This window comes from Xiphophorus couchianus, chromosome 18 (assembly GCF_001444195.1).
Source record: "Xiphophorus couchianus chromosome 18, X_couchianus-1.0, whole genome shotgun sequence".
NCBI classification, from domain to species: Eukaryota; Metazoa; Chordata; class Actinopteri; order Cyprinodontiformes; family Poeciliidae; genus Xiphophorus; species Xiphophorus couchianus.
This window is the reverse complement of record NC_040245.1, coordinates 11,221,976-11,249,783: the sequence shown is the minus strand read 5'-3', so window position 1 is coordinate 11,249,783 and position 27,808 is coordinate 11,221,976. Positions and strand designations below refer to the sequence as shown.

Genomic DNA, 27,808 nt, shown 5'->3' with positions numbered 1-27,808 from the left:
ATCAGAATTTGGCAAAAAAATTAAAAAGTCAGTACTGTTTGATCAATTTTGCAAAAAATAAAAATAATAATTAAAAGAGATATCAAAACCACACATTTTGTAAAGTTCTGCTATTGTAAGGTAGATTTATAATTCAAGAAATGAAAGAGTAAAACACATAAAAGTTAATATTGACTTTTGGGGACAGTCACACAATACTACATGTGCTGAATTGCTAAAGTGCAATGATTTGCACAGCCTGATATTTTGTACTTTTTCAGTTTGTGTTACATCAGGAAATAGAAAGAAACTAGGTGAAAACTATGTGGAAGTCCTCACATGAACATTTCTAAACAAAATGGTTTTTTATCTTGACCAAAAGAAAAAAAGTAAGTTTAATGTGTCTTTACTGCTGATGTGGATGCACAATTAAGATTGAACCAGCCACAGTCACAAATGTATGTCAAAGTCATTATTTATTAAGACAATGTACAAAACTGTTGGTACTGACACAGCATGTGTAGCAAAGTAGGAAGTGGCAGTTTACTAAACGATAGTAGCAGTAAAATTAAAGAGTATCTGCACACCCTTTGGTCGTGCTTGTCAATTTGGAAATAGTTTCTTCTAAATCTTCTGTAAACAAACTGTTTCTTTCTTAGCAAGTAGAACCAATGTTCTATAAATGTAGAAAATATAACAAAATGTTAATATTTCAAGAGAAACTAATTGATAAACAATGCACTGTAAAAATCATAAATTGCCTTTTGGTATACAAGGATTTCTTTGGTTATTGCTGCATCTCAAGACATTCAGATGTAGGGAAAGCATGCCGAGTCCTGCAGTGGTCACCAGAGTAAACTTAAAGGAACGTTAAGGCAGGGTTTTGAGACTAAGGAGGTTCCTTGACTCTAAAGCAGAAGGTTAAGACATAAAGAAGCAGTCAGTTATCCAAAGGCTCCTGGAGGATGTCTAGTGCATCTGAGGCTTCAGGGGAAAAGAAGGCTAAGGAGGTTTTGCATATCTGGACACTTTAAAGGATTTGTCGGGGTCGGCCATAGCTCATTCCCTCCTGACTGGCTCCCTTATTGGACCCCATCTGCAACCCGATCACGTTTTTCCCAGCCTTCAGCTGCTCGTCGCTGAAATCTCGCTTGTTCTCTTGTGCTTTCCTGCAATACAGCATCCAGAAATGTCACACATTTAAAATGAAAAGAATTGTGTTTACTGTATTTTCTTCTCTCTCTTGTTTGATTCCGTTTGTTTTACTGGACTCACTTGAAGAACCAGTTGGGGTCTCCATTGTATGTGCCTTCCTCCTTGGTGACGGCCAAGCTGCCTAAAGCCGACAGGGTCCGTTGAACAGCTGCCAAGTCCTTACCTGTACCAGCACATAATGTTTAGGTTAAAGTACCAATCATTTGCTGAAGACTGGTCTGCTTCCACCACAGTAACACATTCTAACCTTCCCATAGGTCCACAGTCTGGAACATGTCAGTCTTGGTGACGCCGTACTTCTCTGCAGCGTTGAGAAACTGCGAGATCTGCTCCATTTGTTTGAAGGCCATTGGCGAGCTCTGGATCTTCTTTATTGGTTTGTCTCCAGGAAACAAACTATTAATAAGTTCACTCAGGATCTAACATGAAACAAAGAGAGGTTTGCATTATGGAATGCTCTTCTAAAAGCAGTGTGTCAAACAGGGTCAGCTAACTCACACATCCGTCCTTCAGCCAGGTCTGGAAGCCCAATTTGCCAGCCTCTGGCCTGCCCACACCAGAGCCACACTGACGGCTGATCCACTCCACCAGGATCTGTTCCAGTTCAGGGTCATACTTGCTATCGATCTTATCCTGAACCTGCCGGCTCATGCCGTAAGATGGACCTTTGTTAGCCATGCCGACACTCTGGAAAATGAGAAGTGGATATGACAGTGCTGCGTTAGCATACTTACCACTGGTCGTGCAGTGATGTTCCAGATTGATATGCTTTTGGTCTACAGTGGATGCTTATAGACAGTTCTATTTAAACTATAGAACTATGCAAACTATAGCGTTTGCATAATTTAAATGGAGCCCAAAAGAGACACCCCACTGCTAACATGAAAACCTTCTTTAAAAACATCTAGACATGAGACCAAGTCATAGTGTTGCAAGTGAATTAAGTCTGAAGTCTTTCCTCTTAAGTCTTGAGTCAAATCTCAAGTTGAGTCTATATAAATAAACTGTGCATGTCTCTAATCGTAAACATTGAATCACAAGTCTGAACAAGAAATTTGGCCACAAATGTAATCTAAGTAAAAACAATATTTCTCAAAAGCCTTAAGAATTTTTTTTTTTCCCAGCTTCTATAAAATAATATAAGGAGTTTGTAAAAAAGCACTTTGCAATTAGCAATTTAGGCATTATTGGGCGCATATTCCTAAGTTAAGTATCAGCAGATACTGTAGATATAGTGTACACCACTTGGCTGTGTGGCAGCTTTGTACAAAATCCTACCAGTAGCCTACAACATATTAAAGTCAAGTTGTTCTGTAATTGTTTCATTCATTCAATTTGTGACTTCATGACTTGGCTCCAAATGTGACTCCAGTGCATACCTCTGAGACTTACGTTTCTCTTCACAATGAATGCATACAGTGTACAAAATTCACCAGCACAAACAGTGACCACATGCAGGTCAGAAGCGTGTAGATAAGTGTAACTGCTCATCTGCTCTGTTTGAATATTTTATGTTCATCAGTGAAATTCACAGCATCATGTCTCCCAGTGCACTCCATTCTGCCCTGTCAGGATGTTTAGGGCAAAATGATTTACAATAGGAGCACTATAGAAAGCCATCCGATTTTTGCACTTTTGCCTTTAAAACACACACATATGCACTCTGTGTTAGCAAATGCAAACTGCCACAAATACTGACTAAATAAATTCATAGTCTTTTGGGACCACCAGCCAAGAGCAAAAGGCATATCAGAATGCTATCAGCGCCATCCAACCTTTGTTGCCATCTTGATGTCAGGACACGTCAACTTCCTGTTCCTAGAGAGGTTAAGGAGTTAAGATGTTAAAGATGAATTTGAGGAGATTCAAGGAGACTTCTTTCTGGATGGTTTGACATGATGTTTCTAGAGGACAATCTGAATTTAATTTAGAGTGGGAATGCAAGAAACGATTGTGTCCAAGAACTGGAACATACAGAGTTGCCAACTTTCACACATCTGGAGTGAGACTTAAGCCTTCTCTCCATTTCTCACTCAGTCACTCTGCCAAGATTTCTTTACACTCCAATGTTTGTGATTGCTTCTCCCTGCGGTTCCAACTTTGGAGGACAAACACTTTTATTTGCGTTTGCTCACTACTACATTTATCTGTATGCTAAATGGGTAACTTGACGATTATGAGATCTAAGAATGTATGAGTAAATTTGCTCCTTTGTCAATTTTTACTATCATTTCGTTTGGTTGTCTTACTTCTATTTTGTGCACTTGTACTTACCTATAGTGCGTAAGCTTGTTTTCATGGGTAATGTATTATTTAGATTAATACAAGTAAACATGCACATATAATTTAAATTATGTAAGATTTCACTTCACTTTTTTTTTGGATCCCCGTAGGGAACAGCAGACTCTGTTTATACATGATTGGACAGATTGTAACTCGAGATGAACCTGAATGAACTCCAAGAGACCTCCTGTTAGAAGTTAACATTTTGTGGAGGATCATGATTAGATTACAGATTACTTTAAACCACTTAAAGTGGGTCCAAAATATGTCTAGTCACACATCAACCGATGAATGTTTGGTATGAAATGACCTCGGGTAGACAGTTCCTTTGAATCCATAAACATATGAAATGATCCGAAACTGCAAAAGTATGAAATCACAAAGTGGTAAAAGAAGCAGCGCCTGGTAGGAATCAGTCAATTTTAGACCTTAAAACATAAGTTTTCCTTAGTTCTGAATAAGGTTCACAAAGTTAAGTAAAGACATTCTGCATGTCTGCAATGTGAGTTGGTGTGCCAAAGCCATTAATGGACTCCTGCCCAGAATGTCCGCAGCGAGCTACCATCAACCCTCTTTAATACATTGTGCTTTTCCTGTGGTGGTTTTCCAAGCCACACGAAACTAAACTCACATGCTGAGCAACACAGTCACTAACTTAAAGCCACAAGTTTACATATTTGAATTCATTTTCATTTCTGTCTAGGCCCCACACACTCCTACAGGCATTCATCTCTGTTGAATCAGTATTGCAGCGTATTGCTTGTCTGACAGGTCCTCAGCTTGTCTTTTTTTTTATTGGCAACCAGTAGTTAGTGTCATAAAGTACTCAGTGAACCACAACTGCAAATAGCATAGACTGAACTTATTGTAGGGACATGTTTACATGCACAATGCCTGAAAAAAAAGAGAAGAGAAAAAGAGCCAGGAATGTGCATTACATGACAACCGTATCAGGGTTACATAAGACTTTTGGAGGCTAAGTGAGTCCAAGTCTATTTAACTGTTTATGGGCATCCAGGGACCTGTTGTTATGCTTGGCATCCGGCCTAGGGTCCAATAAGTCAGAACTATCTGCTAAACAAGCTCCTGTGTTGTCTGCTTATTAAAAACAGCATGTGGGAAAACGTCCAGCCTAACATACTTTACAACCCAAAATGTTGCGGCAACTTCAGCTGCAACAAGTTCAGTTGCTCTTTGTGCTACTAAAAGAAACACTCCGGAGGCTGTTAATGGTAATGTAACCCAGGGGTTAACAAGCGTTTTGATAGTAGAGAACATCTGCTAGCTGTTGGAATGCAAGGCCGAACGTATTGTGATAAATCAGTATCATGAGTGCAGATTGATAAATATTTCGTTTGAAGTCATTGAAAGTCATCTACTTTAAAATATAAAAACATTATAATTAAAATGTAAAAACAACAACAAAAAAAACCCACTTCAAAAGTGCTATTTTCGAGAAATCTAAAAGTGCTGATTCCCACAAGCATTACTGCATCAACTCAGTCCCCACAATTATCCTCTCCTCCTCGTGTTTTTCTGCTCTGTTTGTCTATCGCCATGGTAAACGTGCCTAACGCCAGAACAGGAAACCCGTGTGAGGGCTGTGGCAACTGTGGCGGCATGTAAGGACGTGGAGTCATGTAGCTATGCCTTTTCCACAGTGAACCAGCTAACCACCCATATAGGAATTTGGATTGAGCAAACTGTTTTGTGGGACTAACAGTCATTATAAGCATTTTTCTCCTCAGCATAACTTGGCAGATCAGTGCTGGGTGCAACGCTGCTGCTGATGGGATGAATCCAACGGTTTTCTCAGCTTTGTGTGGAGGATGCTGAGCTGCTGCTTCAGGGCTCTGCTGTAGTTTGGCTCTGGTTTATGGAAGCTGAGCATAAAAACTGCTGCTGTTCCCCCTGATCTGCCAGTCATAGCTGAGCCCTTTATAGAGCCTCCTGCCAAGGCTCTTTGCGGCTTTGATTAGCTTGACAAACATAGCATAACTGCTGCTTGGTCAGATTTGATGTATTATATCTGAGTCTGAAATCGAGGATGTGCTCCAACTAGCCCCGCGCTGACAAGGATACTTGGTTCCAGGGTTTCTGCTCTGTTTATCCGCTGCTGCAAGATTGGCAGAAAAGATAGCCTTATCTTGCTCCTGCTGCTGTTCAGAAAATGAGGCTGCCCGCTGGTGCTTCCTACATATCTGCTGTTCCTGGAAACTCTTAGTGTGCTGCCATATTTAATGATTTGCTAGTTATCTGCAGTGCAAACATTCCAGAAAACCGTTTAAATGAGGCACTAGCTCCATATGTGTTCACAAATGCAAGGCAGTGTGTTTCTATGGTGGTGTAAGTCACATTTCTTTCTTCCTCACCTATTCATCTGCATCTTCATCAGAGCATCTTCATACCAGACATGCAGCTATAAACACTTGGCTGCAAAGGCCATGTATGGCATTGGATCATTTGCCTGTGCAAACATAGCTATGTCAGTGTCACACAGGCAGATATGTTGCACTATATGATGGCTTCTCTGCTGTCCTTGCTTTGCATGGAAAATTATTTTACAATGCATGAACTTACATTTAGGACTAAATGTAAAAGAAGTTGGATGAAAATAGAATAACATGAACTAGATCTGAGTTTTCACCACTTTACAATATATTTTTTAAAACTTCAGATAATAGCCTCATCATCACATTTACAATCTGAGATCTCACTGTAAGAGTGTTGACAAGAAATGTTAAAAACTGACACAAATCCTGTTTTTGGAAGCTTCATCTTGAAAAATGACCTGAATTAAAGGTATACTCACTGTGCAAGAGAAAAGTTGAGTTCGGAGCTGGTTGCTGGTGCGGTGTGAGGGACAAGTGCGGATGCTTGACTCAGAGTTTGTATATGCTTGCACGGACGTCCCTCCCAAAAATGCCTGCTTAAAAGGAGGAGAAGGCACTGATGACTTCACTAGCCTACTGAGAGACAGAGTCAGGGTGGAGGAAAGAGGAAAAATGGGAGCGGGGGAAGGAGGGAAAAAAAAGGAAACTTCGCCCTTATAAGGCCATGGCCTTTCAGCGACTACCTCTCCCTGTCTGCTGCGCCTCTTCTCCTCACGTCAAGACCAAGCGCCCTGCCTTATTTGGGTAGAGCTCATTCCCATGCAGAGGAGGGAGACAGCAGTCAGGCAGCGTTGGTTTTGGTCAGAGGGAATTCTCCAAATACCTTCGCCACATCACACATCACTCAAAGAGGCTGCGGGATGGTGGATGGGAAAGGGAATGAAAAGAAAACAGGGAAAATGTTTAGAAAAGACATGAAGTCCTGGTTTATAACGCACGTAAAATGTTGAGAGGACTGAGTTGAAGAAATAATGATCCTCATTTAGGATGGAAAGGAATAAGGACTAGAAATTAGATTATTAAACACTCATCTTTTTCAGATTAAGACACAGAACTCCATGTAAGTCCTGTGAGGGTTGTGTTGTGTGAGTGTGTGCCAAGCCATCGCTCATGACATTTCCATCACTTCCATTTCCATTACTGCTGCCTTTTGGCATGACACTCTCGTTTGCATGTGTGATTTTTGCTTCTGTGCTCAAAACACAAAAGAAACTGCCATTGCAAAAATATACACAGTGCCTTGAAAAACCTTTAATACTATTTTAACCTTTTCACATTTTATCATGTCACAACACCAAACCATAATGTGTTTTATTCTGGTTTTATGAGACAGACCACAACCAAATAGCACAGGAGGACGTCAGTGAACAAACAGGATCATAAAGAACAAGAGACAGAGAAGTTGTCTGGAAGTTTAAAACAAAGTTAGCTCTGGTTAATCCATCATCTGAATATGAGAGGAGTTTGGCACAGCTGCTGGACAACCAAGATATGATGTTTCACCGAAACTGACGAGCTGGCAAAGGGAAGCATTAATGAGAGCTGGAGTCCTGTTTGCAGTTTGGAAACACGAGGGAGAACGTGCTCTGGTGAGGTGAGAACAAAGTTAAAATTTATGGTCTACATGCAAAATGCTGTGTGTGAAAGAAAGCACACTACACGTTATGCTGAATGGGCCATCCACACCATGAAATGTGGTGGTGGCAACATTTTGCTGGAGAGAAGCTTTTCTTCAGCAGGGACAGCAAAGCTGAATAGAGTTAATGGGAGAAAGAATGGAGCTAAATACAGGGCACTTCTAGAAGAAAACCTAACAGAGGGTACTAAAATCTTCAGACAGACTCAGAAGCTCACATGACAGGAGGGGAATTATTTACTAAATGCTTCAATAATGAGAGAAAGAATATGTCCGAGATTTATTCATTAATATCTCAAAATTTGGAAATTTGCATACATTTCCTCAGTATTTGATATTGTCTTTGAACAGTATGACATGGGTCAATCATTTTGGATATCTTTCCACATGCTTCTCACAATACTTTGCTGAAATTTTGCAATCTGGCTTTTTGTGTTTCTTTTGGAATAATGACTTCGTCCATGCTGAGTGGCCTTTCAGCCCGTGTCGGTACAGAACAACATATTTCACTGTACATAAATTCACTTCTTACCAGCTTTAGGCAGCATCCATGCAAGGTCTTTTTCCTTTTTTCCTGTACATTTTGGACCAAAAGACTCTGTCTCCATCCTAAGCACTACGACGGTCGGATATTCCCATCAGGTTTATACTTGCGTAAAATTGCTTGAACAAATGAAAGCAACACCTGGAAGCATCTGGAAATTGTTCCCAAGGATTAACCGGACTTGTGCAACTTCAGAATTCTCTTCCTGAGATCTTGGCTAATTTCTTTTGACTTTCCCATTGTGTCAAACAAAAAAGAAATGTGTTTCAGGTGTGCTATGGGGATCACCAAATTTATGCTGTGGGGATTTTTTTGCTGGAGCAGGAAATGGCAAAAAAAAAGTGAGGATAGAGAGAAAGATTAATGTAGAGGCATCCTGGATGAAAACCTGCTCCAGAGAGCTCTTGACCTCTGACTCAGTGCCCCTCTGTGAATGTCTTGGACTGACCAAACCAGTGTCCAGACTTGAATCTGAACATTTTTGGAGAGATTTGAAAATGACTGCACAGACGTCTCCCATGCAACCTGATGGAGCCTGAGAAGAACTGTAAAGAAGGATGAGTAAAACTGATAAAAGACAGTTCAGCTTGTGGCATCATATTCAAACAAACTTGAGGCTGCAATTGCTGCCAAAGGTGGATCAGCAAAGTGTTTTGCAATGGTTGAGAATACTTACGTAAATCAGATTTTTTTGTTTATTTTGTTTGTAGTAAATTTGCAAAAAATGAAAAAATATATATCTCTGTATTTTTGACATAGTCATAATGTGATATTTGTGTGTAGAATTTGGTGGAATAAGTTAGTTTAATACAATTTGGAATATGGCTCGAACATAAAATGTGGAAAAAGTTAAGCTCTGTGAATAGTTTTTGGATGCTCTGTATGTTTTGTTTTATTTGGACTGTTTTCAACTGTAAGGCAGAACATCTTACACATAAGCATATTCATTTATTAGAATGGCCCAGATGAAAAGTCGAATAGTGACGTTCACAAAGGCTCTGCCGTTAAGTAAGATTCTGTGTCTTAAATGTTTTGCAAAAGAGTTTAAAATTTCACTTTGCCATGTGTTGCAGTTTTCAATATTCAGTCTTCACCTTGTTCACACTTTGTTTTGGTCAATTTTAAAACCTCCCAACATCACACAATGCAGTGTTTGCTTACAACCATACATAATGCAGAAACGTTCCAGCAGTTTTCATGCTTTCGCGCAGCACTGTATCTCTTGCAAGTAAAAGAAAGAAAAACGATCAACAAGACCCAGGCCAGCTTTATCAGTGCAGTAACGACTGGTTTTTATGCGCCTCTGGACATCTCATTTATTCCTGCTCCAGCAGCTGGATGTAGAGATGTAGAGTAGAACCAGATGACATTTTTGTGCTTTTCCTTTTGATGCAGCTTTGTTGAGGACTGTAGAAGACTACAACAAGGATAAACACATCTGTGGTATTATAGCTGAAATAACAGCTATTAACATTTATCATTAATGAAAAATTGAAAATACGTCACGTAGAAACATTATTTCATTTGCAAGTGCAGCTTTACCAACTGGATCACAATATGCATATTCTCACAATGTCATTTAAATAAGAACTATAAAATGTAAGATGCTTTCATAAGTTATTCTGCTAGTTTAGTTAAAGTTTAATTAAAGAAGAGGATAATTTGTAAATCAGAGAGCCTCAGGCAGATTATTTGACTAAAAACTGTAAAATAGTTAACACTTGCAGCTGCTGAGTCCCTAGAGCAAAATGTTTCTGGTACTTTGCAGGACTCATGTTGGAGAGAAGGATGCTGTCCAAGGTGCATGTTATCTTAGACAGAGTGTCTCGCCCACTTCATGACGTGCTGCTCGGCTACAGAAACGCTTTCAGCAAGCGACTATAACAAAATGTGCCACAGAAAATTATTCCTGCCTGTCGCCCATCAGATTATACAATACCCAACTCTGTGTTTCACTTAGTGTTTATATGTATATCTATACTTTATAGACATACATATGTATTTCCATATTCCATGCACAAATTTGATTTTATTTTATCTTATATTTTGCATTCAGGTTTTGTTAAAATTGCTTATAACTTGACATTTTTAAAAATAATTTTCATAAAAGCTGTGTGTATATGTTATCTTTTCTAATATTCGTTGACTCTTGGACTGTCAACAAATTTTTAAAAAATTCTTCTTGGGGATCAATAAAGTATTTTTGATTCTGTATTTCTGATTGTACAATATATTGAAAATGAATTTATTGCTATCAACCATTCCAGCTGTTTGTTTCTGCTACATATTTGGTGATACTTTAGAAGGCAAAAATAATTGTAACAAGACATTGAGGAAATAAATCTAGGTTTTTGTTTCTTTTTCAAGACAGCAGATGTCAGCTAGAAGCAACTTTTTCACTCAGACCTTGCTGTCGAGATGGAAATGTTGATTAAACTACTGTTAGCTGGACTCTGTGTGCTATGAAGATAAAACAGAAAGACATGAACAGTTCATAGCTTATTTATTAACCACAACAAATATTGTTACTGTGGCATTCATTAGCGTTATTGCATATAGCATGCTTTGCGTCATGCACCTGCAATACTCTAATTTCACTGTTTATAAAGCACATGTATGTTTGGTTCATTAACTAGCCCCACATAAATGAACCGCCAACAGCTCTGCCTGCTGCTCATTTCTCTTTATAGGTTGTATGCTTATGTTGGCCCAGAAAAAATCATCATTATCACTCAGACAAGTTTTTATTACATCCAAATCAACAAAATATCATGTTTTGTTTTTATACCGCCTGTTCTGGTCCTTTATTCACAAAAATACATTTTTTATATATTGAAAGTATTCATGCATTGCAAATTCACTGTCTGTAATCACATGTATAACTACAGCACAGGTTCTCAAGCTATAGGATCACAGACCTGGTGCAGTAACAATCATTTTTATTAAGAATTTATTCTCTCCGTTGTATGAAGACAAGTGGATTTCAGTGATCCCTTGATGTCCTGCTGGTTGGTCACTCAGTGTATGGGTACACAATGTGGCCGGTGAATATATTGTATTCCATAATTGTGCAGAGCTTCCTTCCAGACATCAGCTCCACATAGACCTGATCGCCTCGCTGCATCTCCATTACCACAACCTGAAAACAGAGATGTGCAACACATTGACCAAAATTCAGCAAAAAAGTAAAAAATAAATAAAGCAAAAATATGTATGCATTTTCTTTGTAGTACTCTTTTCCCATCTAACCTGAGTGGCACTGTCCTCGATATCTTCTCGATTGTTCTCCCATACGCTGACCCCCATCTTGCCATTCTTCATGAGCTGGACCTACACATGCAATAGACATCACAGAAGAAGGGAAACACAAACGGATCAACCAAGATGCTCAGAAGAGAAATTTTCACTTTGAAATGTAGGGATACCTTGTGGTACAGGCGTCCATCCACTCCAACGGAAGAGAAGGCAGTGAAAGAAAACATATAAACGCCCGGAGAAGGGGCAGTGAAGACACCTGCAAAAAGAAGGGAAGTATTTTTTTTTTATTTAGCGTCAGAAAATATTCCATTGTTGCTCAGATTACTTCTTCCTGGTGTGCTTATTACCCAGTGAGGGGTTGTAGCCATTGCCACTGTTGAGCGCTACGTTGGTGTAAGGGATCGGTACATTGGTATTGAAAGGACCAAAGCAACGCTCAGTAGATCCAGGAATATCAATGGCTATATTCTGATTCATGGTGGCCTTGAAGGAAACCTTGAAACCACCTGAGTAGAAAAATCAAACACTAGTCGGCAACTACACTTTCATGCCCTCATGCAATATTTGATTCTTTTAAGCATTGGTGTACCTGAAAGTGCATTTACTCTGCTATTCAGGGACATAATTTTCTCCCACAAGCATTTTATCCTGACGAAGCTCTCGTCTTCTACTTGGTACATCTCATTGGCAGCACAACAGCAACCACGTTGACGGTTAAAAGGACAATCGCAGTCCCACTTGCTGCAGGTAAGAGACATGTCCCACTTAACTGCAAAAACAGGAAAATCACAGTCAGTATCAGTATCCTGACATTTATCATCATGCTTTCATCATTGATGCGTGAGATTTGATCAGATCTTCTTTATAGAGCACTTTCAGAGCATTAAAATGTATCATCTTGTTAAAACTAAGACAAGAAGCAATCATGTAATAAACAATTTCACCAAGAAGTTCAAATTTAATTAAACCAGATGAGAGTTTGTGGCTTACGTGCATCCTGTTTGAGAACGTCCATAGCAGAGGAGAGGGCCTCAACGCGGCCACAGAGAAACAGCGACCCCAACAGGAGCATTAACGGTATTACATCCATCTGGGAAAAAGGGGAAAAAAGAAGCATGTAAAAATTAACATATTTTACCATACAAGCAAACAAATCATAATAGTAATAAAATATTGACTTTTCCACTTAAGTCTAAAGTTTTAGGTTTTTGTTCACCGGGCAAATACACACCAAACAACAAAGTGGAGTCCTCAAGAGCTACAATCATGTAACTTTTATGCACATGTTCTTCAACACACCTAAATAAAATTACTCAATTCACTTATCAGTCGTCATTCAGCTTTACAGAGACCCAGTAATAATCTAGTAATTTAATTCAGTGGCGTTGGAGAAGGGAGGCATCTACAAGTTGCAGGATAGAAGCTCTCAAGGACTAGACTTTGATACCCCTGAACTAGACGTATTCAATAGCAATAGCGTATTCAACAGCATAAAATTATTATGCTTTATAATAATATTAATATCACTGGGTTGTGTCAAAATGTAAGCTAATACTAGTTATGTTCAGGATCAACACTATGACCAAAGAATTGGTCATATAGTCATATAAACAGGTAATACTACAATGCAGTATTATAGTACTGTATTATCGTACTGTATAATATATAGTAGCTATATACTATATAATTGTGAAAATGTACAGTGGTAAACACTATGAATCTTTTGTTAGTAAAAGTTTTACCAAAAACCAAACCAAATAATTGGTTTGTCTTTCAGCAGAATATACAAAAATTATTAAATTATGTTTACAACCCAGGTGTTTTCTCCTTAATTATCAAATTTATGGGTCAGTCTTTTTTCATACACTTGTTTAATTACTTTATTCCATTTTTTAAGGATGATAAACATTTTACGTGAAAAAGTTAATTTTAAAATCATGCTGGGAAGTAAGGATGGTACAGCTCTTTTATAAGCCAAGTCACAATAATACACATTTCACTCAAGTTATATTTTATCTCAAAATTGATCCACAGTGGTTATTGTCATTAGTTTCTATCAAGCATTTGTTAACTTGTAACTGATATAATAGTGAGTTAAGCAGAGACAGAAATGTAAAACTTACTGTTTTGTTTGGTTGCTCCCTCTTCTTGATCAGAAATGCTGAGTCTATTTCAGGTGAGTTTGTGAAACTAAGAGTTTAAAGCAAGGGAACTCTGTTGCCTCTTATTGATTGACTAAAAGAGATCCACCCAAAAAGGTGGCGACCAGCAGTAACTCCACCTCCTCATACGTAAATTAAAAAACACTAAATAAAGTACTGTATGTTTGTTTTCTCCTGACAATGAAAGGCATGTCTGTCTATGGTAACATAGTACCAAGATGGATTTCATTTTTTCTAAGGTGTAAAAGAACAACAATCACCTGTGCTTGGCCCATAATACCCTTTATTAGGACATCAGTCTCTGGTTGCTGTTCTTTCATAAGACGCTGAAGAGAATTGTTAAGAAAGCAAAATAGTTTATCTGTTGATCGATAATGGCCTGAATAAGGCAACAATACGCTTTCACCTGATTCTCATGATGAGGTTTGGCAGATACTGTTATTTCCATAATCGCTTTCTTCTCAGTTATTGTAGTAGAACCAGACACTGAATTATCTCTTGTTGTTGGTCGGGACATGTGATATGTACAAGGCACACTCCCTATTCATGTGAATAAAATTATCAAGTCTTTTAATTCAGTCAAAGCCATTCACAAGGTGTTACTATAGATTTCCACTGTCATAAGAAAAATTCGAGGAAAGCCAAATTTGATAGATGTCCAAAATGTACCAGGAAAACACAATCAAGCAGTGAGACACCTGAAGCCTATCAGAGAATAGAGCTGACAAGTTCTGGTTGCTCAGGACTCTTATTTCACAGAGTGAGTAGCAGCATACACCCTGAACAGGTTACCAGACCTTTAAATGGCCCTTATAGTCCATTACAGGAAAACAAATTGTGTCCAGGTAATTTTGAGAGCATAACCTATGGGAAGAAAGAAATGGACTGAGACAGTGGATGAAATTTGACAGATTATATTATTAGGACGCTTTTATCACTGTGTGTCTTGGTCGTTGCTTTTAGGATTTTTTAAAAATTTATGAACCTATGTAGTTGCGTATATTTGACTTGCGCCAAATTAGAGCTATTCTGTGTATCTTTTAGACTAGGCTAAGTGTTAGTCAAAGAATAGCCCTGAAATAAGAATTTAATAATGGAAAGGAAAATAACTTTTATTTCGCTCTGGATAGAAAAGAGAGCTGATGTTTCGTTTCAGTCAAAATCCTGATCATCATCATTTACTTGTTGACTTCTAAGCTTTGCCAGGTTTGAGTAAAATTCAAATATTGAATAAAAATAAATTAAAATGTTAACACTAACAGGAAATTAGATTGTGATTATGAATTTATTTGAGAAAGGTTGTAGTAGCAAAACCAAGCATCTAAATTAGGATACAACAGATATCAAAGGTCAATATCGTTGTTCCAGTAGTTCCTTTTAACAGCAAGGTGTTTCCTTTCAGCAGCTTTAAAGCTTCTCTTTCCTTTTGGGACAGTGACCTGCCTATTCTGTTTGTTCACTGCTTGATTCCCACATCAGCGGACCTGTTTCTTCTTGCTTTTTCCTGTGTTCCTCTGCTCTTATCGACTAGATGGAGGTCAGGATGTATTAGGTGCTTTTTGTTGGCTTTGCACACCTCTTCACAAAACAAGCGATTCATGTAATGACCTACTGTAAAACCGATCTCTTGTTTTCTATCCTGGGATGAGATTTCAAACCCCACAGTTGAATTATGATGTTTTTTGGTCCATTTGAGATGCCTTAACAGGGACGTTTGACAATTTGCTAAGTAGCAGAAAGAATTTAAGGTACAAGCATTTGCCATTTTTAATTCTTCTTCTTCATCAAACAAGAATAATCAAATTGTATTAAAAAGCAACAATAGGTCGTGCTGTGGTAGCGTAGGGGATAGCGCGACCCACGTTTGGAGGCCTTGAGTCCTCGACGCGGCTGTCGTGGGTTTGATTCCCGGACCTGGAGACTTTTGCTGCATGTCTTCTCCCCTTTCCTGTCAGCCTGTCAGCCTATAAGGGACACTAGAGCCCACAAAAAGACCCCCTGGAGAGGAGAAAAAATAAAAGCAACAATAGTGTCAAAACTGAAGTTTTTCAACTTTTCCTGCAGGAGAAGCCATGAGTTTTGTCCAGTTTCAGTTTAACAATTTGTCCTACACCTGAGTCATAATTTACACATTATAAATGGATTCTACATTCATGAGAATCCACTGACAAGGCGACTGTCAAAGTCTAGACCCCTCTTTAAATACCATAGATGTAAAAATTTGGATGGCCACTCAATTTCAAGCATTTGGAGTTAATTAAGACAATAAATTATCATAATACCAGTGGTCACACTGGTATTTTAAATGCTGGTCAACACTTAGCAAAATGATTTCACCATTAGAAATAGTCATCAAATCTTAGATTTAGAGACAATATCTTTATTGTCATTGTACCAACATATAATGTTTAGTATTACAATGAAATTAATGTACTGACCCACAGAGAAATACTGTGACAACAAACCACTCAATACTACACAGAGCATGAAATAAGTGTATAGTCCGGCTATAAATAAGAAAAAAGAAAAATTTATTGATAAAAATGATAGTTTTGTATTTGATATGGTCCTTTTTAAAGAGAATCATAAATTAGAGTTACAGCATTGTTGTAAAAGCTGTCTTCACCATTACTGTGGCGTTAGATCTTCATTTCAAGTCTGTATCCATGTGTATAACCAGGAATGTAAAGCTGGCCACCTTCTCCACACATTCCTCTCTGACGGTTATCCTTCTGGATTCAACCATCGCTTCTTTAATGGCCATGTTGTGATTAAAACAACCTGGTGACCTCTTCCTTGTGTGCTCTCTCATCACCACTAGAGATGAACCCAACCACGATAGTGAAATGCCGATTAAGATTTCTTTCCCCCATTTAATATTGACTAGGTTATAAAAATGATCCTACTCAGTTGCACATTCCTTGGATCGGAGTATATTGTTTGTACTGTACATAATGTAGGTTTGACTTCTTTATTTTGAAGTATGACCCTGAAGATAAAATCCAGGTGAAACAATTTTGATTCCCATCCGCCCTTTGTGTCACATCTACACCTGTTTTAAACAATTGAATTTAAAATGGGCAAGTTCAAGCGAGTAGCTAATTTTGTAGCTATTTTCTGACTCATGAAACTCAACAAAAGTCTGCCTTACTTGTATGATGTGTCTCTTGTCTTTCCCGAATTTGAAGAGTATTTATATTATATACTTAAAGAAAAAAAAGATGGGATGTATTTTAATTAAAAACGGATAAACATTGCAATCATCTATAAAAATTGTATTATATATGTTAAAAGCAGGACGTTTTAGGGGTGTATTTAATGTTCGTCTCATATGTTGTAGGCCATTCCCAAGTTGACCAGCTGCTACAACTCTGGAAGAAATGAAGAGCCCACTGCAGTGAACCTCATCAAAAGCCTCCTGGTTATTCAACCAAATATTGATTTCTGAACTTTTCCTGAGTTAAAACGTTAGTATTGTTGAATATGAACTTTTCTTTGCAGTATTTGAGGTCTGAAAACAATGCATCTTTTTTGTTATTTATTTTCTGCAATCTAATACTAAATTTATGCTTGGAATTTTGGAGACATGTTATCAGTAGTTCATAGAATAAAAACAACAATGTTGAATTTACTCAAACATAAATCTATAAAAAGAAAAAATAGAGAAAAGAATCATTTTTAGTGGTCTCTTCATTTTCTCCAGAGCTGTATATAATCTTCACAGTGCAAGTTGAACCATGACAATACCCTATACTTTAACCTTCAATGATAGGATTTTTTTTAGTGATTTATTAATAATGTTAACACATTACCAAACATCCACCCGAAAGACCATGATTTTAGATGTCCTAAACATGTTTTACTATATGTTAACACATCTTATACTTCAATCTTAGTCTTTCAGAATGGCTTCTTGAAGACATTATCTTTTTGTAAGAAAAGTTCAGAGATTTGGTTATTATATGCAAAGAAAACATCAATTATTAACAAAAAAAGACAGCAAACCAATGTTCAAATTCCAGCATTTATTGTTTTTACACTTCCTTGTTTGTTGAGAATACACAAGAACTCAGATTAAAAGAAAATCACAAATAAAGGAAACTTTGTCTTAAAGTCATTGGAGGATTTATGGGTTTGAGTCTCGAATCAAACAAGAAATGTCCTAATCTGATGAGGAAAAACATAAGATGTTACACATCTAAGCTAGTCGTGCTTTATGTCAGGAAGATTTCAGATCGCCCAGACTGAAAGCTTATAGGATGACATTTAAAATATGATTTCCCTCAAAGAGCTTAGAACATAGTAATGTAAGCGCCTACATGTCATTACAGAGGAGGAAACTAAACTCCCTAACTTATGCATCAGCATAAAGCAGAAAGGCACTGAAAGTGTTATAGTGGTTCGAATCGTCACAGAGGTAGCATCCCTTGGCCAACTTGACTGACACTTTGTCTCCAGCTTTCAGTTTCAGGGCAACAGCTATGGTGGTGCTGTCCTCCTGGTCGTTCCTGTTGAGTTCTCTGGATCCAGCCACTATCTGGCCGTTGACCTGCAGGCTGGTGCAGACAGCCAGAATGTTGCCAGGAGAACCAGCGTCGCTAAAGGAGGTCACGGCCAGGCTGTAAACCCCAGGGTAGGTGACAGTGAAGATACCAGTGGCCATGTTGTAGGCCATTCCCAGGTTGATGAAGATGTGCTGGTAAGCAATGATGGTGTCGACCCCAAACGGTCCGTAACACTTGAAGGTGTCTCCGGTGTACAGAGAGACGGAGAAGGCAACACGGCTGCCTGCAGAAGAAAAGATTACAGTAATTAGAAAGTAGAACAGTGATTTCTTATCTAAATATCTTCAGAAAGTGATTCTCACCTTGAAGAGTGACAAAAGTCTGGTTTGCTTTATCTAACTCCCTCTCCAAATTAGTTAAAGTTGTATTAAAGTACGTCTGCAGTTGCTTTGTCTCACGCACCATCTTGCAGCATTCGCATGAAAGCGTATCCACATTGCAGGCTGAACACAAAGACAATTTAGCGTCCATCCAGGTGAAGATGCACACATTCATCTTAAAAACACAATCACAAGTCCTCACCACTGGCTGAACTGGTGACGGCGTCCGGAGCGACTCGCTCAGGTCCTTCCCAGTTGAACTGACTCATACCAGGAGCCACATGCAGCAAACACAACAACACAACAGCTGGAGGGAAAAACAAGTAAAAGATAGATGAGCAGTTGTCGAGCTTTGTAATAAAATTTTCTTTTGTTGTGTGTTAATCTCACCTCTCATGTTGGTGATATACAGACAGCTTCAAGAGGAAGGATAAAGTGAAAGAAGTGACTGTTTGGGGAAAATAATCGTGGATATATAGTTCTTCTGGAGCTCCTCCCTTACTACCTCACATTTATGGTTCTCCTCCTTTAAAATTGCTCCACCTTGTTTTGTTCTTCTTTAATCGGGCCCCTTTCTTGCCTTTGTAATAGTATAACTGGGGGTATTTTCATCACTGGGTGCTCACAGAAGCAGCAACACACCCTCAAGTTCTTTGTTATCGATGCAGGGCACATGTCACATATATCATCTGGAGGGAGGTGTTGGTTCTGTCACACCAGGAGATAACAAGCAGTGACGTGCGGTCAGGGGAGGCAGGTGAGGCAGTGCCTCACCAGCCATCATGGAAAGAAAGAAAATATATAATCATAAAGTAATTTAAATTGTTATATTCATCCGGTGGTTTGCACTAAAAAATATTTATTTTTCATGTAGCTTCACCAATTTCGATTTTTATTTGTTCAAAATCGCTGAATTTTTTTATTTTCCCATTCAAATGCTTGGAAGCGATGCCGGTGAGGCAGCAGCGAGCTCTGCCTCACCTTGGATTGCGCAACCCCTGGCTCTGCGCTGGCTGCTAAGCGGAGAGAGCATGTTGCTGTACGGCGTCAATAAAATGGTTTAAACAAATTTAATATGTGAACTTATTTCCAATAATTTAGCTTATGTATATAATGTACAGTGCTTTTTGTCACCAACTGTGTTTGTGTAACGTGTTTCGTGTAATGAGCGATTATAAACGGCAGAGAACAGGTTCGAGGTGAGGCAGGCAGTTCTCTTGCCTCATGGCAGGGGGCGCTCAAGATCCCAGACGTTCGTCTTGTTCACTCCTCAACTGCCGAGTAAGTGACAGCGAGCTAGGCTAAACGATTCGGGAAGCAAGTCAAGTGCAGCGATAGATTATAATAGAGATAGTGATTTTTTTCCTCTCGCTCATCCCGACTTTCGACATGAATGACTACATTACAACACTAAAAAAGTTTTCTCAAGTGGACTTTCAATCGAAGCAGGTAAGACAGTAATGTTATTAATGTTAATGTTATTACTGTCTTACCTTAGGTAAGACAGTAATAACATTTATTTTGTTTTGTTTTTTAAGGAAATGTGTGTTTTGTGAGCTACAGTTTGTATGTGTAAGGATGCAGAAGTGAAACATAACCTGTAAACTGCTGTCAATCTATGCATCTATTTGCAAATCTGATTCTGATGACGTCAGTGCCTCACCAGCTATGAACCTCACCGCACGTCACTGATAACAAGAGATGCTGTGAAAAGGTCTGGACTTGTTTCCACATTTTGTCATGTTTCAATATGTTTTTGATAATAAAAATCTGAACAGAGACATCTTCATTCCAGTTATGGCTTCTTGATTTTTGGTCAAAGTCTCCAGGATACTTTCACACAGCAGGAAAATGCAACCCAAATCTAATTTTTGACCACGTTTGACGTTTTCACAGCAGCTTGAACAGCCTAATTCCAATCTTTTCACCCTCCAAAATCTGATTTGTGCCACTTCCAATAAAAATAAATTCGATATATCTGATAGTTTTCAAAGCGACTGCAGTCTGAATGTTTATGTCACATTTTATCCCACTTTTACATCATTGATGTGATACATGCATCATAATTCTACACCGGAAGAAAGCAAAAGTGGTAAATCTGGCTATAATGAAATGTGGTTGTGTGGTTGTGATTGCATCTCAGTCTGAATGTTTAGAGTCTTGCTGTCATCAAATCTTTTGCAGCCATGGACAGATTTTCTCGCAGGATTTCCCTACATTTAACTCCATCCACTTTATTATTTTCATATTGCATACATGGACCAGTTTCATGGCCTCTGCTAAACAAAAGCAGGCCCACAGCATAATGCTGCCACCACCATGTTTATAGTGCATGTAGCCTATAAAGTTCAATGGATTCAACAGTGCTCTGTGAGACGCTTTGAATATTGTTTCAGCAATATTTAAAGTATTTCTTAGTCTCCATTACATTTGTTCTTTAATGTTCTCTGAGAAATCTAGAAGACTCTTCATAGAACAGCTAGATCTAGGTCAATCCTAGTTCACAATTAGATGACTTTTGAAGTTATCCTAGGTCTAAATTAAGGGTATCAGAGTAGAAAGTGGCTGAACACAACAAATGCAAGCCATACCATTCAAATTTTAATTAGCAAGAAATGTAAAAAGCAACATCTCTTTTTGATTTCACTTCACAATTATGTCCAACACTGTTGATTTATTGTATAAAATCACAACAAAGTAGGTTGTGTTTCATGGTTGTGATGTCACAAAATGTAGAAATAGAAAAAAGAAATCATAGCTTTGGCAACATTGGATTTAGTGTGAACTTTCATTTTTTATTGTTGTTTTATTTGCTCACAAATTTATGCTCAGAATGACAGCTTTATGTTCAAGTCCAGTTTATTTGTATCTGAACAATGAAAGCAACTCAGATCAGATCATTTCATTGGAACAGGGTCAAAAGTTACATCCAGGATACCTCAATTTAAAAAAGAAACAACAGCTACGTTATTTGTTCATATTTACTCTTCAGTTGACATGATGCTAACAATTTATGTGCATGGCATACAGAAGAAAGCAGACTGCCTCAAACACAACAGGTAACAGGAAACTGAGCACAACGGATCAAAGCATTGAACTCACGACTGTTAACCTGAACAGATGTCATCTAGCAGCGTTAACGCCAGAGGCAGCTACGCTGTCTCAGCAGCATACAGCAGGAAACCGGTGAATGTGTTATAGTGGGAGGTGTCGTCGCAGATGTTGCACCCTTTCAGCAGGCTGACAGACACCTGGTCGCCGGCCTTCAGGTGCCTGGCGATCACAACGGTGCTGCTGTCCTCGCTGTCCAGTCCGTTCTTCTCAATGAGGGGAGCCACGGCCACGCCGTTCACCTGCAGCTGGGCGCAGGTGGCCTGGGGCAGGTCAAGAGGAGACAGGCTGTAGACGGTGGCTGCCAGGCTGTAGACACCCGAGCTGGGAGCGGTGAAGATGCCGGTCTGAGCGTTGTAGCTGTCTCCCAGGTTGAGGAAGATGTACTTGTAGGGGACCCGTCTGTCTTCAGTCATGGGGCCGAAGCAGGTCAAAGTTTTCTCGTTGTTCAGGGCGACAGAGAAGGCGCTGCGGTTGTCTAAAAAAAAAAAAAAAACAAGTATCAGAAAAAGATTTGCTTAAAAGGATCAGAAGGCCATGATGGTTCTGTGCTGTATTCTGCTTGGTGTATACACTCACTTTTGATGTTGTTGAGGGTCATCTTAGAGTTCATGAGCTGCTGGCTCATTTCTTTGGTTGTCACATTAAAGACCAGCTCCATCCTCTCCATCTGTTTCTGCATCAGACAGCAGCCACACGCCGCTTGGTTGTTACTGCATACTGTGCACATACAAGAAAACATACAAACGCTAGCTTAGGAGGCAAAACTTGGTAGGGACTCGGTCTAAAAAGGCATTTAACCCACTTTTGTTTAGACTGGGGTCTGCAGTGGGTTGTGTGATGACAGGTCCACTCCAGCTGAATTTAGTTTGATCCTGACCAAAAACTGCATGCAGCAGACACATCAGAACAACCGCTAAAACAACAAAAAATTGCACTAATCAGGAAACATTTGCAGAAATGCTTTCTAAAGTTTGAACCATATTTCAAAATAACCATCAAATTGACACATTTTTCCTCTTTTTATAAGAAGCATACATTTTCAGATGAGCTGTTTTTTTCTATTAGATTTGTGTGTTATTTTATACTTTTAATCAAATCTAATTTTCTTACTTATCATTAATACTAACATTTGTAATTTACAACTATAAAACGTTACACTCCAGCATTCATGTCTATCAAGCTCTAACTATTAAAGTCTCACCTCTCATGATGGCAAATGATACCGATTCTTCTGCAGGAGGAGAAAGGTATTCACCAATAACACAGGAACAGAGAATATATATTTTTGTGTAGCTCCTCCTTATTTGCTCCTCCTCATTGTGCCCCTCCCGTTTGCCTTTAAAACCCGATGTGCGAGTATAGATTTCTTCATCCCTGTGGACTGTCTGTCCCTGACATTTCCTCATAGTTTGGGGCTTTGTTCCTCATGCTGTTCAGGTATCATCTGTCACTTGTAAGAGACGCACAAATCTCTTGGATCGCTCACAGTGCTGCAGTGTGTCCAACCTCCTGGACCGCCGGGGAATTTCCGTTTTTGGAATATTTGACAATTACTGTGCTGGGTCAGAAGCGTACAAAAAAAATCAAGTTGAAAGTTATTCAACTGTAGTGTCATTGTCCTCAATATACATCAGGTTTTTAACATCCACTTGGAATGAGTAGCAGAAAAATAAGCATTATTCAAAAATCAACTCCTGCAAGGATGAATGACCAAAAGATATTCAGCAGCTCACATAACCCAGATGTTTTCAAGAAAAAGCAAAATGTTAAGGACACAGACGGTTATTGGCAACAATAACAGTGCACTATCATGAGCCTTTTCAATCAACAAAAAAGAACCAATAGTCAAGCATGGTGGAGGTAGCATCATGCTGAGGATCTGTTTCTCTCCTAGTGCTGCTGGGGCTGCTTTTCAATTATTAAGAACAACAACAACTAAAACAGTTTCAAATAAGATGCTTTTTATTTCATTGCCTTTCAACAATTTAGTTAAACTTCAAGTCACAATGAGATTGGTGCACAAAATATTCTAGAAATTGCACAGTCTTAAGTATTTTCATGCATGTCAGGGTCACAAGACATTTTGAGAGCTTAAACTTTAGTTGGAATAATCAAAAACACAGCAACCAATCTATGAGAATCAAGAACTCAATCCAGTTGACAAATAGTCAGAGAGTCGCCTATTCCGGCGCCCAGCCTGAACCCTGCGTACAGTGGCCCAGTGAACTGCGTCTCGTAGTGATGGATGAGGTGAGCCTGGTTGTTGGTGATGTTGTAAAAGTTTAGAATCCCAGCATGCTGGTCCAGATAGATGCCAATCCGCGTAGCCTTAGGCAAGCCCAGAAGTTTCTCCTGGTTATTGTGCCAGAAGGAGTAGCCGGTGCCAGACCAGTAAAGGCTCCAGGACTGAGCGTTGTGACCCAAACGGCTTTTGTTGTCATAGCCTTTGCGCTCCATGTCCTTGAAAGCAACGCCAATGGTGATCTGCAAAGTTACATAGACAGAAACAAATGAGAGAACAGAAAACCAAGCAATCATAGGCGTAAGTAGGTTTTGATGTGTGATATGGCCCTTCACACCAGGTGGTAGAACCACCTGGAGGATAGAAAAAAAAAAATCAATACAGCAACAAATATAATCTGCCAGTTGTGCCCAGATTCGCATGTTATTGCTTATTTGTCAATTGAAAATTGACACCCACTCTTGAAACAGAGAATAGATCATTTGTCTGCATTTTTATAAGTTTTAGAAAGGCACAATTGAATGATATCCATGCAATAATATTTTCTGTGCATGAAATGAATAAGGGTAAAGGAGAAGGCTTTACTCTCTTTGCTCTTCAATACAACTGAACCTATATCAGTAAACTTGTCCTCATTTTTTCATATTTTAGTTACAGTCTATCACAAAATCTGGAGAAATTCACAAACCAGTGCTTCATGGACAAAACCATGAAGACAGCACAGACCAGTAAGTGTTGCTTTAAGACAATGGTAAAGATAAATTACAGCTGGACACAGCTGTAAGGAAATCCACAACAGAAGGTTTTTTTTTTAGAAGCTACACAGTCAAGCAAAAACCAATTAATTATGATCTCAAGTTCTAGCCTGAAAGGCCTTTTTTGTTCCATAATGCAAAAACTGTATGCAACTACTTTGTCCAACTGGTCAAACTTGGCTGAAGTCTGTGGTGCAGAAACATTTTAGATTTTCCCTGGACACTATTCACGCAAGAGCTTCTACAGACAGCAGGTAATGAAATTAGGGACAAATTAGAAATGGGCAATCTGGCAAAAAGGCAAAATAGAGGTGGTTAGGGACATGATTGGATCTACCCATAAATATCTAAAATTTTCCAATTAAATGTGAACACGACCACAGACTGTGGGAAGATATTAAAAGCAATCCATCCACTAGATGTCTCAACATTCCTCTCCAAAAAACAATCACAAACATTACATTGATGCCTGAGACAATCATTGGTAGCATTATGATCAGCAAGGCATAAATTAAGGGCAAAGTTGCATTTAAAGCTTGTGTGTAAGGACTCACCCTCTGGCCCATCCACTCGACCTCCCAGTAGTAAGGGCTCCCTGCCAGGGGCTCTTTGCAGAGAACTTGTCTCCAGAAGAAGAAGCGATCAGGGTGGTCAGGTGGATTCAGGTTTTCAGCACGCATTGTGACCTTCCGACAATCATCTGACAGCTTCATGTGGCGGTAGGCTGTGTTTGGGTCTATGGTTGGTTCAAAGCGGACTAGAAAAACAGAAAACATTGTGATGAAGCCTAAGGACATTTAGAATGCTTAATTTCAGTTTTATGTATTGTACTTTATGTTGAAGACTAAAACAGACTCACATTTTAACATTTCCTCTCTTGTTTGTGGCTCTGGATTCACAAGCTTAATTGATGTTCCAGATACTGCAACAACAAATTCATAATGATGCATTACTAACCAATGTAAGTGAAACGTGACCTTTAGATTAGATGCATTACAAGTAGATGTACCTTGAGGCCTAAAACGTGGGAGAGGTGGAGGGTTTGCTGGAGATCCATTTCCAAAACAGATAGGGGAAGAGAAAAAATTAAAAATTATCTATAAATATTCCACTGAAACAAGTTTCACCTCCATAAGCTCAATCATCAGCACAGCAACATCATCCCTGTTATTCTTTGTTCTAATCTTACCTTGATGACTCATAGATCCTCTGAATCTTGAAGACTCACGTACTTTGGAGGAAACTATGACAATTTTAATACAGAGAATTGGCATGATTTAAGAAAAAAAGAAAAACACAAAAACATCCGTATTATGTGCATTAGAAACTTACACTGAGGTTGTATAGGTTGTGGAGGTGGAGAAACATCAATTTCTTCATAGACTATGTATTAGAAAAATAATACTTTGTAAGAAACAAGTCCTTTTCCCATCATTTAAAATACATTTGTTTCAAATTTAAGAATATTCTGTGTAGCATTGGACAGGAAGAAAGGTTTCCAAACCTGAAACCTGTGCAGCGGCCTGACCAGAATAATCAGCGGATACTGTGCTTGCTGCTGCCACACTGTTGGGTGTTGAAGCCATGGGTTCATGACTCACTACAAAGATAAACTTTTAGTCATCAACAAATCAAGAAATAAAAGAGAAAACAATTATGAGGAAAATAATCGGACCTATTTTGACAATCTTGGATAGACTTTCTTTGCAGAGGTTTTGTACGGATTCTTGTAGCTCTTTAATGACTGATCTTATGGAAGCCACCATGCCTTCCTCCTGAATAATCCCAGACTGTCCTGCTGCACCAGTCTGCCCCAACGGCTCCATGAGGAGGAAGTTCTTGAGAGAAAAACATTGGAAAGAATCAGATAGAACAACCATAGCAACTAATATTTTAACATTTTGAATATTTTGTGAAAAGAAAATGAAACTATTTTCTAGAGCCATCCTTCCTTACCTTCAAGAAGGAGATATTATCTTGGATATAAGCCAGCCTGCCCAGCTCCTCACTTTTTTGACGAAACTGTGATAAATCTTGCTCTAAACGCTTCACCAGTGCTTCAACTTGTTCGTCAAAGACCCTCTCTTGAGCAATAAGGAGCTCATCAACCTGTGTCCCTGTCAGATTTAGACTCTTAACCAGCTCTGGAAATAAATCAGAGCTCTCCCTTTGAAGGGCCTGCAGCAAGGCCTAGAGAGAGACATGAGAGATGCCATAAATGCCTTTGTAAATATCTACTTGAAGAAAATCAACAAGGAGTTTCACTGACTTTTTGTTGACGCGCAGCATGCGGGATCTCCATGATATTCCTCTCGGACTCCTGGATTCTCCTGTGTACTTCTGCCTGCATCTGGACAAGCTCTTTCTAGACACACATCAAAGTTTGGTAGACAAAGTGAATAAATGGATTGCAGTGCAGTCAAATCAGAAGTAGAGACAAATAAAGATAGTTTGTGATTTCTCTGATCTTTATTTTACTCACCAAATATGCACAAAGCACACTAACCTCTTTTACTAAGGTGGAAATGACATTTGCTGGTTACATACCTGTCTCTCTCTTCTTTCTTCTTGAGGTCCAACCACACGATGTCCTGTGTGTCCATCCTGGCAACACATCACACACACACACTCCTTGTCTTCATGGCAAAACAAATCCAGTGGTTGCTTGTGTTGAGGGCAGAGACTGGGTTCCACCGAAGGCAGCTGAGGGTACACACTCCCCTTCCTGGGCCCAATATTCGATATGACATCCAAGTAGACAGGCATCACCGGTTCAGCTGAATAGATGCCTACCATGTTGCTTTGCTTTATGCTGTTTGTTCTTAGTTTCTCCATGGCTTGTGCAAGCAGCATATTTTTGGCCACATAAGGTCGAGGAGTGAAGAGCTGCCTACATTGCGGGCAGCTATATTGACCTTTGTTGTTTTCCTTGTCCCAGTGGTTTTCGATGCAGCTCAAGCAGTAGGAATGTCCACATGTTAGAGTGGTGGGCTCTTTCAGAGTTTCCAGACATACCGAGCAAGCAAAGTTCTCCTCTTCAGGCCAAGCTGAGGCCATGATGATGCTTGAGGTCTTAAAGGTATCAATGAAGAAGTATGTTACGGTTTACAAAAACCAATGCTTATAGCAAAAAGAAAGGACAGCAAGGGACCAAAATAGTAAAATGACAGTTGACTTGAGTCACTTGCCATTGAAATACTCAAGCTTCCTTAGCTTGGGGTGGGGCTTGTAGAACAGGTGTGGTGGAGTTTCTTCCCATTATGTCACTGGTGTTTGTCAATCGTTTGAGAGTATGACTTTTAGCCTGAACCATCTAAATCATTGTTTTAAAATTCACAAAAC

General features: G+C 39.0%; 5 protein-coding genes across 7 annotated transcripts; all 5 read right to left on the bottom strand.

Moving 5' to 3' along the window:
- Nucleotides 1–436: 436 nt before the first annotated feature.
- On the bottom strand, nt 437–6,509 carry tagln (transgelin). Of its 2 annotated transcripts, XM_028045098.1 has the most exons (6): nt 6,290–6,434; nt 2,970–3,012; nt 1,693–1,881; nt 1,442–1,613; nt 1,255–1,357; nt 437–1,148 (listed from the first exon to the last, which is right to left on the bottom strand). In XM_028045098.1, exons 2-6 carry the CDS (start codon nt 2,979–2,981, stop codon nt 1,010–1,012), a joined length of 615 nt encoding a protein of 204 aa, XP_027900899.1. In that variant the 5' UTR covers nt 2,982–3,012; nt 6,290–6,434; the 3' UTR covers nt 437–1,009. The 2 variants fall into 2 exon arrangements, with proteins under 2 accessions (XP_027900899.1, XP_027900900.1); XM_028045099.1 differs by lacking the exon at nt 2,970–3,012 and having other exon boundaries at nt 6,290–6,509.
- Nucleotides 6,510–10,778: 4,269 nt separating this feature from the next.
- cbln18 (cerebellin 18) lies at nt 10,779–13,537 on the bottom strand. Its single transcript, XM_028045097.1, has 7 exons — nt 13,432–13,537; nt 12,299–12,398; nt 11,898–12,077; nt 11,656–11,814; nt 11,476–11,564; nt 11,300–11,380; nt 10,779–11,189 (listed from the first exon to the last, which is right to left on the bottom strand). The coding sequence occupies exons 2-7, from the start codon at nt 12,396–12,398 to the stop codon at nt 11,064–11,066; spliced, it is 735 nt and encodes a 244-aa protein (XP_027900898.1). The 5' UTR covers nt 13,432–13,537; the 3' UTR covers nt 10,779–11,063.
- A 3,943-nt stretch (nt 13,538–17,480) lies between these two features.
- On the bottom strand, nt 17,481–18,861 carry LOC114161351 (complement C1q-like protein 4). Its single transcript, XM_028044570.1, has 4 exons — nt 18,746–18,861; nt 18,558–18,662; nt 18,338–18,478; nt 17,481–18,258 (listed from the first exon to the last, which is right to left on the bottom strand). The coding sequence occupies exons 1-4, from the start codon at nt 18,750–18,752 to the stop codon at nt 17,825–17,827; spliced, it is 687 nt and encodes a 228-aa protein (XP_027900371.1). The 5' UTR covers nt 18,753–18,861; the 3' UTR covers nt 17,481–17,824.
- A 2,268-nt stretch (nt 18,862–21,129) lies between these two features.
- On the bottom strand, nt 21,130–22,757 carry LOC114161646 (complement C1q-like protein 2). The gene is made up of 4 exons (XM_028045083.1): nt 22,671–22,757; nt 22,272–22,382; nt 22,046–22,186; nt 21,130–21,944 (listed from the first exon to the last, which is right to left on the bottom strand). Exons 1-4 carry the CDS (start codon nt 22,675–22,677, stop codon nt 21,508–21,510), a joined length of 696 nt encoding a protein of 231 aa, XP_027900884.1. The 5' UTR covers nt 22,678–22,757; the 3' UTR covers nt 21,130–21,507.
- A 653-nt stretch (nt 22,758–23,410) lies between these two features.
- Nucleotides 23,411–27,711, bottom strand: ftr86 (finTRIM family, member 86). Of its 2 annotated transcripts, none has more exons than XM_028045076.1 (11): nt 27,014–27,711; nt 26,736–26,831; nt 26,423–26,656; nt 26,142–26,304; nt 25,971–26,066; nt 25,799–25,849; nt 25,656–25,697; nt 25,476–25,511; nt 25,326–25,388; nt 25,021–25,223; nt 23,411–23,953 (listed from the first exon to the last, which is right to left on the bottom strand). In XM_028045076.1, the coding sequence occupies exons 1-11, from the start codon at nt 27,521–27,523 to the stop codon at nt 23,618–23,620; spliced, it is 1,830 nt and encodes a 609-aa protein (XP_027900877.1). In that variant the 5' UTR covers nt 27,524–27,711; the 3' UTR covers nt 23,411–23,617. The 2 variants fall into 2 exon arrangements, with proteins under 2 accessions (XP_027900877.1, XP_027900876.1); XM_028045075.1 differs by having other exon boundaries at nt 25,656–25,709; nt 27,014–27,710.
- Nucleotides 27,712–27,808: the final 97 nt, after the last annotated feature.